This window comes from Mustela lutreola, chromosome 1, assembly GCF_030435805.1.
Source record: "Mustela lutreola isolate mMusLut2 chromosome 1, mMusLut2.pri, whole genome shotgun sequence".
NCBI classification, from domain to species: domain Eukaryota; kingdom Metazoa; phylum Chordata; class Mammalia; order Carnivora; family Mustelidae; genus Mustela; species Mustela lutreola.
In genome coordinates, this window is record NC_081290.1 from 66,838,160 (window position 1) to 66,853,592 (window position 15,433).

General features: G+C 49.3%; 2 protein-coding genes across 4 annotated transcripts in view; both read right to left on the minus strand.

Moving 5' to 3' along the window:
* Window positions 1-6,733, minus strand: part of HTT (huntingtin) — a 138,107-nt gene extending 131,374 nt beyond the window's left edge. For both annotated transcript variants that reach the window (XM_059166400.1, XM_059166391.1), the window contains exon 1: window positions 6,368-6,733. In XM_059166400.1, the coding sequence (XP_059022383.1) occupies window positions 6,368-6,579 (212 nt within the window). In that variant the 5' untranslated portion in view covers window positions 6,580-6,733. The remainder of the gene's footprint in view (window positions 1-6,367) is intronic.
* Window positions 6,734-9,707: 2,974 nt separating this feature from the next.
* Window positions 9,708-15,433, minus strand: part of GRK4 (G protein-coupled receptor kinase 4) — a 111,099-nt gene continuing 105,373 nt past the window's right edge. For both annotated transcript variants that reach the window (XM_059166575.1, XM_059166586.1), the window contains exon 14: window positions 9,708-10,758. In XM_059166575.1, coding sequence (XP_059022558.1) covers window positions 10,600-10,758 — 159 coding nt within the window. In that variant the 3' untranslated portion in view covers window positions 9,708-10,599. The remainder of the gene's footprint in view (window positions 10,759-15,433) is intronic.

Sequence of the window (15,433 nt, forward strand, 5' to 3'; positions counted from 1 at the left end):
CAAAATGCAGACTCTGATTCAGTACATCCCAGGTAGGGAAAAGGGTCTGTACTCCTCATAAGCTCGCAAGCAACAGCGAACTCTGGCCGGAGCAGCAAGGATCTACAGCAGATCATGTCTCTGACCCGCACTCCAGCACCTGAGCTGAGTCAACTCAGCACGCTAACCACTGTCTTACGCAGTGTTTTGTTTTTCCTTCTTGTTTGAATAAGACCAATGTTTGAGGCTGGACCAACCGCTCCAAGGTAGTTTAGCAGATGGCTGGCTCACTTTCGGGAACTAGAGGCAGCAGGAGTGGGGACTCTCTTAGGTGGGGAGAATATTTCAGCAGGCTATTTGAAAGTCAGGACAACACAAAACCTCTGCCTTTACAGTTCCAAGTCCTTTTAAAAAAGAAAAATTCTTGTCCATGAACTGTCACTGAATCATACACCTTAAAATGCTTCATTTTATGTTATGTGAATTTCACCTCCAAATAAATAAACAAACAGGAAATTCTACACTATTATATAGCAATTATCAAAAATTACATGTGCAGCTATGGAACAATGTCTACGATATTACTGCTCTTGGAGAAATTCAGGGTAATTTCAGGGTAATGCAAACAAAAAGAGACATGTTTAAATGCTTAAATATGCATTAAAAATCAGAAAAGATAAAAAGAAGTTTAATAATTGTCATTTTTAGGGTATGAGACTAGGATAGATCTGTGCTGTTTGAAAATGTTTTATGATATATATATATGTAACTTTTATAATTTTTTAAACTAGTTAATAAAAAGTAACTAGATGGGGCACCTGGGTGGCTCAGTGGGTTAAAGCCTCTGCCTTTGGCTCAGGTCATGATCCCAGGGTCCTGGGATCGAGCCTGAATCGCATTGGGTTCTCAGCTCAGCGGGGAGCCTGCTTCCCTTCCTCTCTCTCTGGCTGCCTCTCTGCCTACTTGTGATCTCTGTCAAATAAAAAAAAATAAAAATCTTTAGAAAATAATTAGAAAATAAATACTTCACAAAAGTAGTCCGATCATATTTAATCTAGGGATACGCAAGCTACAGCCTGCCTGTTTTGTTCCCATTTGCAAGCTAAGAAATGTTTTCACATCTTTAAATGGTTGATAATAATAATAATAGTTCATGACATATGAAAATTATATGAAATTCAAATTTCAATGTCATCAATAAAGTGTTACTGGAATACAGCCACACTCATCCATTTTCGTATTGCCTCTGGCTGCTTTAATTCTACCATGGCACAGGTTGAGTGGTTGTGAGAGAGACTGTGCCCACAAAGCCTATAAATGGCCCCCTCTTTGACTCTTTACATAAAAACTTTGCCAAGGTACATGAATCAGAAGACTTGACATAGTTAAGGTGCCAATCCCCAAACCAAACTACAAATTCAATGCCATCCCTACCAGAATCCTAGCTGGCATCTTTGTAGACTCTGACAATCTGATCTCATAACCATATAGAAACTCACAGGGCCCAGGATAGCCAAAACTATCTTAAAAAAGAACAAAGTTGGAATACTCAAATTTCATGACTTGAAATTGTGATTTAAAAAAAGAAAACAGGGGCACCTGAGTGGCTCAGTGGGTTAAAGCCTCTGGCTTTGGCTCAGGTCATGGTCCCAGGGTCCTGGGATTGAGCCCCACATCGGGTTCTCTGCTCAGCAGGGAGCCTGCTTCCTCCCCACTCTCTCTGCCTGCCTCTCTGCCTACTTGTGATCTCTGTCTGTCAAATAAATAAATAAATAAAACCTTTCAAAGTAAATAAATAAATAAACCGAACACAACTGTGGTCATCAAGACTGTACTTGTATTGGTAGACCAACTGAAAATCCAGGGGCACCTGGATGTCTCAGTCAATTAAGCGTCTGACTTGCGCTCAGGTCATGATCCCAGGGTCCTGAGATCCAGCCTCTCATCATGCTCCCTGCTCCTCAGGAAGTCTGTTTCTCCACCTGCCTCTGCTGCACCCTCCCCCCAGCCCCCACTTGTGCTCTCCTGCTCACTCACACTCTCTCTGTCAAATAAATAAATAAAATCTTAAAAAAAAAAAAAAAAGAAAAAAAGAACTGAAAGTCCAGAAATAAATGCATACACTTACAGGCTATGCATTTTTAACAAGGGTTCCCATACAATCCATTGGAAAAAGAAACGTCTTACTGATGAAAGTGCTGGGACAGCTGGGCAGCCGCACACCAAGAAATGAAGGTCCCTGACCTCACACCGTATATAAGTTACCTCAAAATGGATCCAATGTAAATGTAACACTCTAAAACTCTTACAAGAAAACACAGGAATGGGACGCCTGGGTGGCTCAGTTGGTTAAGCAGCTGCCTTCGGCTCAGGTCATGATCCCAGCGTCCTGGGATCGAGTCCCACATCGGGCTCCTTGCTCTGCAGGGAGCCTGCTTCTCCCTCTGCCTCTGCCTTCCACTCTGTCTGCTTGTGCTCGCTCTCACTCTCTCTCTCTCTGACAAATAAATAAATAAAATCTTTAAAAAAAAAAAAAGAAAACACAGGAATAATACATCTCTGTGACCTTGAGTTTGGCAAGTTTCATAGCTCTTACTCTTAAGGCACAGCAACCAAAAACAAATATAGAAACTGGACTTCATCAAAATTGAAAACTTTTGATCTTTCAAAGGGCACTACCAAGAAAATGAAGAGAGAATTCACAGAAAGGAAGAATGTTTCAAAAATCACATATCTCATAAAAGTGTCCAGAATACATAAAAAATTCCATACAAAATACATATTTCAATTCCACAATAAAAAGACAAATTACTCAACTTTTAAAAATATGGGCAAGAATGAGGACAGGGCTTACAAACTAAGTGTAAGACTGGGGCGCTTGGGTGGCTCAGTCAGTAGAGCACACAACTCTTGAACTCAGGGTCCTGAGTTGGAGCCCTGCATTGTGTGTAGGGAAGGGGAGGAAAGGGGGGAGAGGGAAAAGAGGGAAAAGAAAGGAAGTTAGAAAGGAAGGGGTCACGTCCCTCATCTCATTCAGCCTCCTCACACAGACTCACCTGGTCTTAGAATGAACTCCCACCTGTGTGAGCCACCACAGCAGGGGTTCCAGTTATTAACAGCTGAACATATCCTGACTAAGAACACAAACCTCAGCTAAATCACCTCGCACTTAGCAGAGAGGAACAAGTCCCGTCAGTTCTACCTTCAAATTCAGTCACGTTTCACTTCACCACTGACAGCATCACCACAGAAGCCTGGACTACCATCTCTCACCAGGCCACTTCCACAGCTTCCCAACTGGTTTCCTGCTTCTGCTGGTGCTCCCCTTCACTCCTTTCTCAACCAGTATTCACTGTAAAATGGAACTCAAATCCTGCCCTTCCTCCCGCCATTCCTTCCTCTAGGATAAACACTGATGTCTTTAATTCACCTACAAGGTGGGTGGCACTCATCCAGGGTGCTGCTCCCACTCCCTCTGGGACCCCACCTCCTACTGAGAGTCTCCCACTCACTAATTCAACCAACCGAACCAACCTCTCCTTGGTATTCCTCAAACAGGGGGCCTTGAGACCTGTTTCCCTGCCGGGAACGCCCTCCTCCATACACCTTCAAGACTGTCTTTAACCCCCTCCAGGTGTTGACTCAAAAGCCACAATCTCAGTGGCTCTTTCCCTGGACACCCTATCTAAAATATCAACACCTTATCCCACTTCCTTTTCCTGCTTTGCTGCTCCTCCTTCATTTACCACTCTCTCATAAACCCATGTTTTACTTTTCCATCTTGTTTACTGTCTATGTCCCTCCCTGAAATGAAAATTTCACAAGGCAAGAGCTTTATCTGTTGAGGCTGCAACCCTGCAAGCTATGACCACAGAGGCATTCCTTAGATGTTCAGTAAACATCTACCAATGAATGAAGAATTAAAGTCAGGGGGAAACGGGTGGGACTCTGAAGGACAGTAAGAAAGTACCAAATGCAAATGTCAACTGCCTCATAATTCCCGTTAGGACTGTCCCCGCCCCGGCACCCCCCTGCAGGCCAACCCTGCTGAGACGGTAGCCAGTCCACCCCGGCACCCCTGCACCCTCCATGCTGAGCAGCGAGCAGGCACTCAGACACTTCAACTGAAGCCCACGCACGGCTGTGACACTGCAGCTCCACACAACAGAGAAGAACCATAAAAATAGAACAGACACTTAAATTGTTTTTGGACAATTCCTACTTTGGCAAATGGATTTTTTAGCTGAAGCACCTGAACAGAAATGCCAAAATCCAAACTCACAAGTAGAGTTTGTTATTCAAAATTAATGAACACTTGCTTTCTCAAAGGCAAAGTGTCTACAAATATGATATTTATGCATTTTATTTAAAATAACTACAATTAGGCCAATGTAGTTGATTTCAGAGCATGCTAAGAAGCTTTAGAGTTTACTATTCTGAAATACTTCTGTTCTAAATAACTTAAAACCTGTCTCTATATGTGCATGATTTGTACCTGTAAGGATACACAAGAAGGAAGGAGAATAGTGCTTGCCTTTGGGGACAGAGTTAGGTACTCAGGAGAAGGGAGTGGGAGAGAGACGTTTTAATTATTAGCTTTTTGTAATTTTAGAATTTGCATCATGGGAGTGTACTACTTACATGAAAGTAACAGATTATACTTTTAAAATAAATCAATCACATAATACCTTAAAATAAGGTAATAAAGCAGCATCTATCTACTTTTGTCAAGACAGCTTGAGAAAGAAACCTCTTTATAGCCATATTTTGAAGATAAGCAAATTCAGGTTCTGTCAAATCATCATAAGAAACCGATGGCAGTGGAGCCTGGGTGGCTCAGTTGGTTAAGCATCTGCCCTGGGCTCAGGTCATGATCCTGGGGTCCTGGGATTGCATCCAGCTCCCTACTCTTCAGAAAGCCAACTTCTCCCTCTGCCCCTCCCCCTGCATGTGCTCTCTCTCTCTCTCTCTCATGATCTTTCACTCTTAAATAAAATAAATGAAATCTTTTTTAAAAAATGTTTTTCTCTAAGCACCCAAGCAGGTTTTTCACCTCTTAGAAGAAAAATTAATTTATTTATAAATTTTATTTCTAATTTAGATAAGCCAACATTATTCCCCAAATTCTTATCTTCTATTTAAACTCTCAGGACATAGCAAGGATCACATCAGAAACATAACGAGTAAGAAAATACTACCAAAAATGAGAGGGATGGCACCTGGGTGGCTCGGTCACTAAGCTTCTGCCTTCAGCTCAGGTCATGATCTTAGGGTCCTGGGATGGAGCCCCTCCCGCTGGGCGGGAAGACTGCTTCTCCCTCTACCGCTCCTGCTCTCCCTGCCTGTGTTCCCTCTCTCGCTGCCTCTATCTCTCTGTCAAATAAATAAAATCTTTTTTAAAAATCCTAAATAAATAAATGGATAAATATAAGAGGGAGCTTATTAAAGGGGCTGCCGCTTGAACACTGTCCTTATTAAATACCGCCTTGTGCACATCCAGATGGAGGATGCAAAGCCCCAAGGGGAGAGAAAGGCCTCGCGGAGACTTCGGGGGTAAAGCACGTGGGTTCTCCTGGAAGGTATGGTCTCCAGGCCCAAGCAGCAGAACCCTAGCTTTCAAACAGTAGCAGGCCGTGTCCAAAGAAGAAAAGAGGAGCCGCCCATGGGGGCCGCAAGCAAGCTGGACCACAGCGCTGGTGTAATGCGCATCCTCACCCCAGCAGCAATTAACCTCTCCCTCGGCAACGGTTTGTACGTCCAGCTGAAGACAGGCAGGAAACAAAACTCCGACTCCTCCTAAGATTCAAGTCAATTTTATTCTCTCGCGCGCGTTAATAACGATCTCCTAAGCAACTTCCCACTTACTTGGCTCCCACTACTCAAGAGCCTGCAGATCATCTGGAGCTGAGACAGAAGGTCTCTTCCCGACTCTACCCGTGCGATTCCTGGACTAGCCGACACGCCTCGAGAATGCGGGAAGCCAGCTTCGAGGTACCCGCGGCGCCAAGAGCCCCCTGGACCGGAATCCCGCTGGGCCCGGACCGCAGTCCGCCATCCCCGCCCCCGGCGGCCTCCAGGCATGATGTCATCACCCCCTCCCAGCATCCCAGCTCCCAAGCCCGGCTGGTCGCGAGGTGTCCGGGACCTCAGCGCCCCTCCCTCGCTGGGAAGCCGAGAGGGAAGGGAAGTGGCGGTCTAGGCTCACGGCACAGCCCGATCTTCGCAAATACAAAGCAGAGAGTTCCTCTCCTAACTTCGCACGCCGGGAGAGGCGGGGGTCCGTGCCCTCCTGCGTACCCGGACAGGGCCCCGGCACGGGGTTAAGGGCGACAGTGCGCGCCGAGTCCGGGGGCCGCGGGGTCGGGAGCTGCAACGGGCCGGTACTCACGGTCGGTGCAGTGGCTCCTCGGCCACCGCCGGGCCGGGGGGCGGCGGGGGCGGCGGGGGTGGGGGCGGCTGCGGCTGAGGCGGCGGCGGCTGCGCCTGCGGCGGCGGCTGAGGAAGCTGAGGCGGCGGCGGCGGAGGCTGCTGCTGCTGCTGTTGCTGCTGGAAGGACTTGAGGGATTCGAAGGCCTTCATGAGCTTCTCCAGGGTCGCCATGGCGGCCTCCCGCCCCGCAGGGACAGAACCCGAGCCCTCGAGCCGACCCGCGGCGCCGCTTAGCAGAGCGGCAATGAATGGGGTTCGACGCCGCCAACAGGAGCGGAACCCAGGCGCCCGGCCATCTTGGGCCCGTCCCGGCAGCCCTCGCGGCCGTGCGTCCCTCGACGCTGCGCCGGCGGGGCGGGGCCAGGCCGGGCCAGCAGGATTGACAGCCAGTGGCAGCGACCTCTGCCAATGGCTGGCCGAGGCGCCAGCCCGCTCCCCGCATCCGCGGGCTGGCCTCCCAGGGCAGGCTGGCTGCTGAGATCACAGCACCGCTCTCGGGTCGGGGCGGGCGGAGGGCGGGACGGGATAAGGAGCGGGGCGGGGGAGGGGGCGGAGCGGAGGGTGGGAGGCGGGGCAGGGGGCGCGGCAGGGAAACACTAACGGCGGGAGAGGCGGGGCGAGGCGGGGCGGAGGACGGGGAGGACGGGAAGGACGGGGCGGAGTAGGGGGCGCGGCGGGGCAGAAAGCTGGGTGGAGGCGGGGCGGGGAAAACCCCTGCGGCGAGAGGGGCTGAGCAGAGGACGGGGGCGGGGCAGAAGGCAAGGCGAGAGGGGCGGGGCGCGGCGGGGCAGGGGCGGGGAAAAGGGGGGCGAGGCGCGGCGGGGGCGGGGGGGCTGGGGAGGCGGGGTAGGGGGCGCGGCGGCGAAAAACTGCGGGGGAAAGGGCTGGGTAGAGGACGGGGCGGGGCAGAGTGCACGGCGAGAGGGGCGGGGCTCTGCGGGGCAGAAGGCGGGGCGGGGCGGGCCAAGGGGCGGGGTGCGGCAGGGGTTGCAGCGGGGAAGCACTTGCCCCGGGAGGCGCGGGGCTGGGGCCGGAGGTGGGGCGCGTCCAGGAAGGTCTCCCCAGCGCAGGTATCCTTGTCGCCTCTGCCTGGGGTCGCAGGGAGGACGGGCGGTGGGCTGGGAGCCGGAGACCCCCAGCGTGGCGAGCGCTGAGGGAGGGACTCAGCCGTGCGGGGAGGAAGGGCAGAGTGCGTGAGCTCGGTCCAGCCCGAGGGTGCGCGTCTGGGAGGCAGGGAGCCCAGGCGCCGCCCCTCGCTGAGCCGGCCTGCGGAGGGCAAGGAAAGGCCTAGGGCAGGCACGGGGCCAAAACCTGCGGGTCAGTGCCTGCTGCCCGCAGAGGCTGTGGCTGGCGCACAGCCTTGACCCGAGAGGCGCCACCCACAAGAACCACTGCCCGACCCTAACGGGCAGTCCTTCGAAGAGAGGACCACCCACCCCCCGCCCCCTGCCGCAGAGGTCTGTAGAGCACCTCCTGCTTAGGGTGGGGCACGCCCGGGCGAAGGGTCCAGGGCTTCAGAGCCTCACGCCCTGGAGGAGAGGTCAGTAAGCCAGCAGAGAACCACAGAGGACAGTCGGTCATCGAGGGGCTGCTGTCCCGCCCGCCAGGCAGGGAGTAGGTTGGTCGCAGAGAGCGCTGCTGTGGGGGGGGGGGGGGGGGGGTGCAGGTGATGAACACGGTATGAACCTTCAGGATCCCGCTCAGGGCACCCCTCTCCTCCGTGCCCACAAGCCACAACTCTACCTTCTCTCACTGTGGTCAGTTGTCCTAGGCAGTGGGATAAAGGGAAGCCCGGCAGTACCACAGAAGCATTGCCCCTGAGGGGATAGCGATGGGGCCCCCTTCAGGAAAGGGACATCAGAGAATATGCCACCGGCCTCGGCCTCAAGATCCCCGTTACCTGACACTTTGGGGACAGCAGGCCGCAGTGTCCAGGCTCAAGGCTGTCCTGAGCTGTGGTCCACAGACAGGACAGCCTGGTGATCCCTCGTGATACTGATGCTATTTGTGCCCTCGGATAGTCCCCTCCACTTGAGTGTGGCCTGATCCTGGTCCCTTGCTTGTAACCAACTAAATAAGGCCAAAGTGGCGCTCCTGGGATTGGCTTACAAAAGATGGAGTCTTCCATCTTGCTGGCTGCCACTTTCTTAGCCTGTACATGTTCATGAAGCAAAGGCTGCCATGTCTGTGTTGCAGAGGCCCACGTGGTCAACAGTAAGTGAGAAACAGGGGGCTTTCAGTCCAAAAGCATACAAGGAATGGATTCCTGCCAATACCACATGTTTGGAGTGGGTCCTGGCTGGGTTGAGTTTCTGGGTGAGCAGGGCTGTACCTGACTGCAGGCTTTGCAGTGGCGCTGTGCCTGGAGTCCTGACCCGCAGCAGCTGTGGTCGGCTGCGGTGCTGTGTGTTGATAAGCCAGGAGGTGGCTGGATACACAGCAAAGGGTAAGTTTGCTGGGGCTGCTCATAACAAAGCTGAATGGACCGGGCTGGTGACTGCCAGATCTTCCCACCACGAAGGCCTTCCAGTCGTGGAGGCTGGAAGTCCAAGATCCAGGCGTGGGTAGGGTGGTTCTGTGCAGCCCTCTCTCCCTGCCTGTAGACAGCTGTCTTCTCCCTTGTCCTCACGTAGTCTTTCTCTATGTGTGTTTGGGTCCTGATCCCTTGTTCCTATAAGAACACCCACAAGCCATATTTGATGAGGGCCTCTACTGAAGACCTCATTTTATCTTGATTACCTCTGTATAAAGGCCCCATGTCCAAATACAGTCATAATCCAAGATGCTGACACCTCCTTACAGGACACACCTGGGTGAGGATGGTCACTGGCTACAGCAACACTGGGAACAAAAACGTGGAAACTGAAGGAGTGACTATATGAATCAAGGTACACCCACATAACGGGAAACTATGTAGTCATTCAGATCCTGTTTGAGGAGAGCACTCATAACACAAAGGTGTGCAATGCATGAGCAGACCGCCATGGAAGGCAGGACCCCTCCATTTTAATTTTTTTAAAGAAAGATAAAAACAACCCACACATATATGGAAAAGGGATCTGGTCATTAAGTCTATAACAGTGACTCTCTGTGAATAAGGAAATTATAGGTGATTTATATCTTAATCCTTACGCTTTCTGTATTTTTCAAGTCTTCTGCAACAAAACTGTTACTGTTTGAGGGGGGGGATGTAAAAAGATAGGTTTGGGTGGGGAGCTAGAAATGAAAGCTGAGCAACACACCTGTGGTGATCCTGCAGAGGGCGGGGGGAAGGTTTTTTTTTTTTAAGATTTTATTTATGTATTTGACAGAGATCACAGGCAGGCAGAGAGGCAGGCAGAGCAGGGGTGGGGGGCGGGAAGGGAAGCAGGCTCCCTGCTGAGCAGAGAGCCCGATGCGATGCGAGGCTTGATCCCAGATTCCTAAGATCATGACCTGAGCTGAAGGCAGGGGCATAACCCATTGAGCCACCTAGGCGCCCCAAGAGGGAAATGTTTAAAGCTCCCAGTGGCCCCCACAGATGGGGTACTGCAGCTGAGGGTAGGCACCCACTCTGAACCCCAAAGCAGGTAGGAGCCCGTGGGGCATGAGGCAGAGCCACAAGGAATAAGGCAAGTGGGCCAGGAGCCCCCGAAGGTGACTTGGTGGCTCCTGCCTGTCTCCCCCGAAGCTTCTTCCAGTTGAGAGTGTCATCACTGCATATTTTAATTCTATGTAAGTACACATGCATACCACAGAGGACACAGACACAATCATGGCTGGTTTGCACAATCCCCATTTGTTTAAATCGACTCCCATATTTACCCTTTTTCTTACTCTTCCTTCCCTCCTACATCTCCAATCTTCCCTCTGGGCTCATTTTCCTCTGCCAGGAAAATACTGTATGGAGTTGCTTTTAGTGGACCTTTTATTGTTGAAATCTCTGTTTCAGTTTTTCAGAAAAAAATCTTTACTTTGTCTTCATTCTCAGTGGATTTTTGGATAGGTATAGAATCCAAGGTTGGCAGATACTTTTCTGCGGCAGATGAAAGATTTGGATTTCACTGTCTTCTGCTTTTCGTTCTGGCTGTTGAGAAGTCAGTTGTTGTTTAAAGGTCACTCCTCTGAGCATAATGTGTCTTTTTGCCCCTCTGTCTGCTTTTAGCATCTTCTTGCAGTCTTTGGCTCTCTGTACTTGCATTGTCCCATGTCTCAGTGTGTAAGGAGAGATGAGCCTGCCTCTTGATGGTGACCCCAAGGATCATGGTCAATCTGTGAGGTAGCAGTCGGCTTCCCAGCAGGAAGGGCTTGAAAGTCTGGCTGATACCCATTCTGGAAGTTCTGGAATGCTCGATCCCTGGTGAGAGATGTCTGGTAACAGGATGTTCTTTTCAGTAGCAGAGCCACTGCCCAGAGCCTAAACTCAGCCAGCACTGGACATATAGCCAGGTGCTCCCTGTTCCCTTCGAGTCCCTGCAGACACTCACCATGACAGGGAGCATAGCCCCACACTTTGGCCACATGTGGCTATCAAGCATTTGAAAGGTAATAATTCTGCATTAAGATGTGCGGTTAAGTGTAAAATATACACCAGATTTCAAATAACTTCATATAAAACAATGTAAAGCATCTCATTCTGTGTATACTGATGGCATGTAGAGATAATATTTGGGTATATTGCATTAAACACAAGATGACTCAAAGCAGTTTATTTTTACTTTCTAAAGATGACATATGTGAGTCGCATATTTTATGGGATGGCTGTGGTGTGTGAGGTCAGCTAGAATCCACCTGGCCCTTTAGGAAGGAGGCCTCACAGGTGGGTCTTGTCCTGGAGTCCATTGTCTTTGGGGGGCTGGGTTTGGTCACTCAGTAAAGGTGGTGACTGCCAGATCTCTCCACCATGAAGGCACGTTTTCCTCCATAATTAATAAGTTCTTGGTGGTGGTTCCCTACAGTTCTCTGGACCTCTGATAATGTCCTGCCACCTGGAAGCCTTCCACCCATGGGTCTGGCATCCCTGGTCGACCCCAGCCTAAGTCATCTTTCAGGCTGGGAGTTAAGAAGTGGTGTCTCTTGCAACTCCCTTGTTTCTTCTGCCCTAAGCTCCTCACACTTCTCTCTGAGGAAGAGCTCTCCTCCCCCATATCACATCCAACCATTCCCTTCCTGTTCTCCTCCGAATCTTAAAAATTATATGTCATAACCAGTTTCATCATAATTCTTTTGTTGAAGCTCAAATCGTCCCCAGTTCAACAGATGCCCCTTCAAGGTAGTTCCTGTGTCCCTTTGCCACATTCCATCATTCCTTGAGCACTTTCTTGTTTTATGTCACAGCATGATGCTCCCAGCCCATCCTCCCCTTCTCAAACCTGGAATCAGCCACTTCTCTAAGAAGCCCTGACTCCTTGGAGGGGAGAGTGGTCTTTAGAAGCCAAGAACTGGGAGCCAGGTGTGCTCATCACTGTGGGGGCGTCATTGCTTCTGGGCCTTTCAGAGAACAGAGTGAGGAAATTAGGAGCTTATATTTCAATTCATTCTTATTGTATTAAAATACACAGAACCATTTTAGCCATTCCTAAGTGGACAGTTCAGTGGCTATAGGTACACATTAATTCAAATTTATACTACAGGACTCTTGATGTCTTTAAAATGCATCTTTCAAAGAATGTAAAGTCAGAGTATCTCTCATTTTCTCTCTGATCCTGATTCCTTCTGGTTTATTTTCATTTTTGTCCTTGGCTGATTTCATTCCTTTTATCTCTGCCCCCTTAGTATACTCTTGGTTATAGGCTCTCAGGACCCTGGTAATTTAGTATCCATGAATGAGATGAAGGTCTTCTTCAGGATTTTCTTTGGTTCACTTAACTGTCCATGACTCAGATAATTAGGATTAGATGAGATCAAGAGGATGGACCCCCCCCCCCATGACTGGGTCAAGAGAGACCTCACTTCCCCTCTCTGCTCTCAGCCATGTAAGGACAAAACTGTGGGAAACACATTTTTGTTGTTTATAAGCTGCCAGGTTCAGGGTGTTCTGCTACAGCAGCCCAGATGGACTTAAGACAGGGCCCTGGTTCTTGATGACCTTATAACTAAACTAAGAACATCGTAAACTTACGATCATGTCTTCGATTTCCTGCTAAAAGCTCCAGCCTGGGGAGGAGGGTCAGGAAGACTTCTTGAAGATACCTGGCTGGCATTGACTGCTGTGTTAATAAGCAAGGTCTACATGGGGTGTCATACTCCTTCCACTAGGACAGTTCTGTTCTTTCCTGAGCAAAACCTTTGACATCCAGTTGTCCCCTTATTAGATGATCAACATTGGAAATTCCACGTCCTATTTAAAACTGTGCCTTCAGGAGCTGCCGGGTCATGACAGAACAAGCAGACCCACCCCCAGGGCACAGAGTGGGCTCTCCACTGGGCTCCCACTCCCATGGAGAAGGGGAAGAAATGTGTCCTGATGATAAGAGTGTTCAGAGAACTTCAGTTAAATACTCAGCTACCTGCAGTTAAGAGGAATAACACACAGCGGGGCGCCTGGGTGGCTCAGTGGGTTAAAGCCTCTGCATTCAGCTCAGGTCATGGTCTCAGGGTCCTGGGATCAACCTGCATCAGGCGCTCTGCTCAGCAGGGAGCCTGCTTCCTCCTCTCTCTCTGACTGCCTCTCTGCCTACTGGTGATCTCTGTCAAGTAAATTAAAAAAAAAAGAAAGAAAGAAAAGAAAGAATAATACACGGAAGTCAAAGAGAAAGGGGCCAGAGCCTGGTTGAACAGAAGGCCTCTGAGAAGGGCTCAATTCAGAGTCGGGATATAAGAGAAGGGAATCTTAAGACTTCAGAGAATGAGTTAAAGGGAAATCTTTCTCACTCCACATGCCTCGCTCCCTAGACAGGAAACCACAGACCCAGGAGGGGAGGCGGCCCAAGATCCCATGCTGTGTTCGGATCCCTGCATCCTGACCTTGACGATGCAGCTGAGGTGAGTGCTCACGGCAGGTTTTGAGTACACTCAAGGTTCAGTAGGAGCCTAAGAGGGCGAGCAAAGATTAGAGAGCATGCTCATGGGGACTGGTAAGGACACAGGGAAACAGGACTTCCAAAAACTGCTAGTTATGACAAATCCTGAATTACTCTCCTGAAGAGTAACTTGGCAGCACCCATCAAAAGATGTAAGGACGCAAACCACTTGACTTAGCATGGCCTTAGGAGGGCTGCTCTGGGGACGACATTATTAGATAGGCATTCAAAGATGGAGGCCCAAAAATGTTACTGAAGCAATGTTAATATCGAAAAGATGAAACAACGTCGACATCCAACAACGAGGCAGTGGTAAAAGCCTTTGTACCTTGTGTATTAGAACAATGTCAAGGAGCCATTAGAAATGACATGTTCAGGAAGACATGGGGAAACAGGAAGCTTCTGCGGTGTTGGGAGTGCAAACTGCTGTAGCCGCTCTGGGAAATAGTATGGCATTTCCTCAAATAACTAAAAATGGAACTCCCATACGACCCAGCAATTCCACTTCTGGGTCTTTACCTGAGAGAACTGGAAGCAGGGTCTCAAAGAGGTATTGCTACACTGCACACAGCAGCATGACTCACAACAGCTGAGGGCCCGTCAGCAGATGAACAGATGAGACACAGCGGGGTCCATCCACATGGCAGAATGTGGGCCAGCTTTTAACAGGAAGGGGATCCTGATGCCTGCTAGAACATGGAGAGACCTTGGGGACATTACACGGAGTGAAATAAGCCAGTCATGGAAGAACAAATACTATATGATTCCATTTATAGAAGGTTCCTGGGGGAAGTCCAATTCAAAGAGACAGAAGGGAGATGGTGGGCGCCAGGGGCCTGGGGGAGAATGGACAGTTAGTGTTCAGGGAGGACAGAGTGTCAGATTCACAAGATGACAGATGGTGGGGATGGCTACATGGCCATATCAATGTACTTAATGCCACTGAACTGGACACTTAACAATGTTAAAAGGGTAAATTTTATGTATATTTTACCACAGGAAAAAGAAAGAAAAAGAAACTCTTTGTTTCTAATGAAACTCTTCACCAAGACAAAAATCTAGCTTTTGGTGAAACTAACAGGGAGCTGTTAGACATTTTTGGTAGGAGAGGAAATTTTTTAAAATTTTCAGAAGGGTAGTGGTGCCTGGGTGGCTCAGTGGGTTAAGCCTCTGCCTTCAGCTCAGGTCATAATCTCAAGGTCTTGGGATCAAGCCCCGCATTGGGCTCTCTGCTAAGTGGGGAGCCTGCTTCCCCCTGACTTCTTCCCTCCCTCTCTGCCTGCTGCTCTGCCTACTTGTGATGTCTGTCTGTCAAATAAATAAATAAAATCTTTAAAAAAAATTTTTTTTAGAAGGGTAATTTGTTCACATGGGTACGTAACATATATTCTTTTAAAATGCCCACACAGGGGCACCTGGGTGGCTCAGTGGGTTAAAGCCTCTGCCTTTGGCTCGGGTCATGATCCCGGGGTCCTGGGATCGAGCCCTGCATTGGGCTCTCTGCTCAGCAGTGAGCCTGCTTCCTCCTCTCTCTCTGCCTGCCTCTCTGCCTACTTGTGATCTCTGTCAAATATATAAATAAAATCTCTTTTTTTTAAATGCCTGCATGTCTTTTTTAGAGTGTAATTGTGCTTTATTTTGGGAAACAAATAATTTTCATAATGCAATGTTTATTTTTATCTTAATAATACACAGACATGGTCAAAGGAACAAGTCAGACACAGTGCTATGGACAAGAGCTTTCCTTCCACCCACTGCTGCCCATCCCAGGGGAAACGCCTGCCAGACAGAGCCTCCTTTAATCCCTTTAGCTCTTTCTCATAGGGTTTAAGCCAACTATTTATACACTTCTTTTTTTTTTTTATTTCATTCATTTATTTATTTATTTATTTATTTATTTATTTTAGATTTTATTTATTTATTTGACAGAGAGAGATCACAAGTAGGCAGAGAGGCAGGCAGAGAGAGGAGGAAGCAGGCTCCCTGCTGAGCAGAGAGCCTGATGCGGGACTCGATCCCAGAAC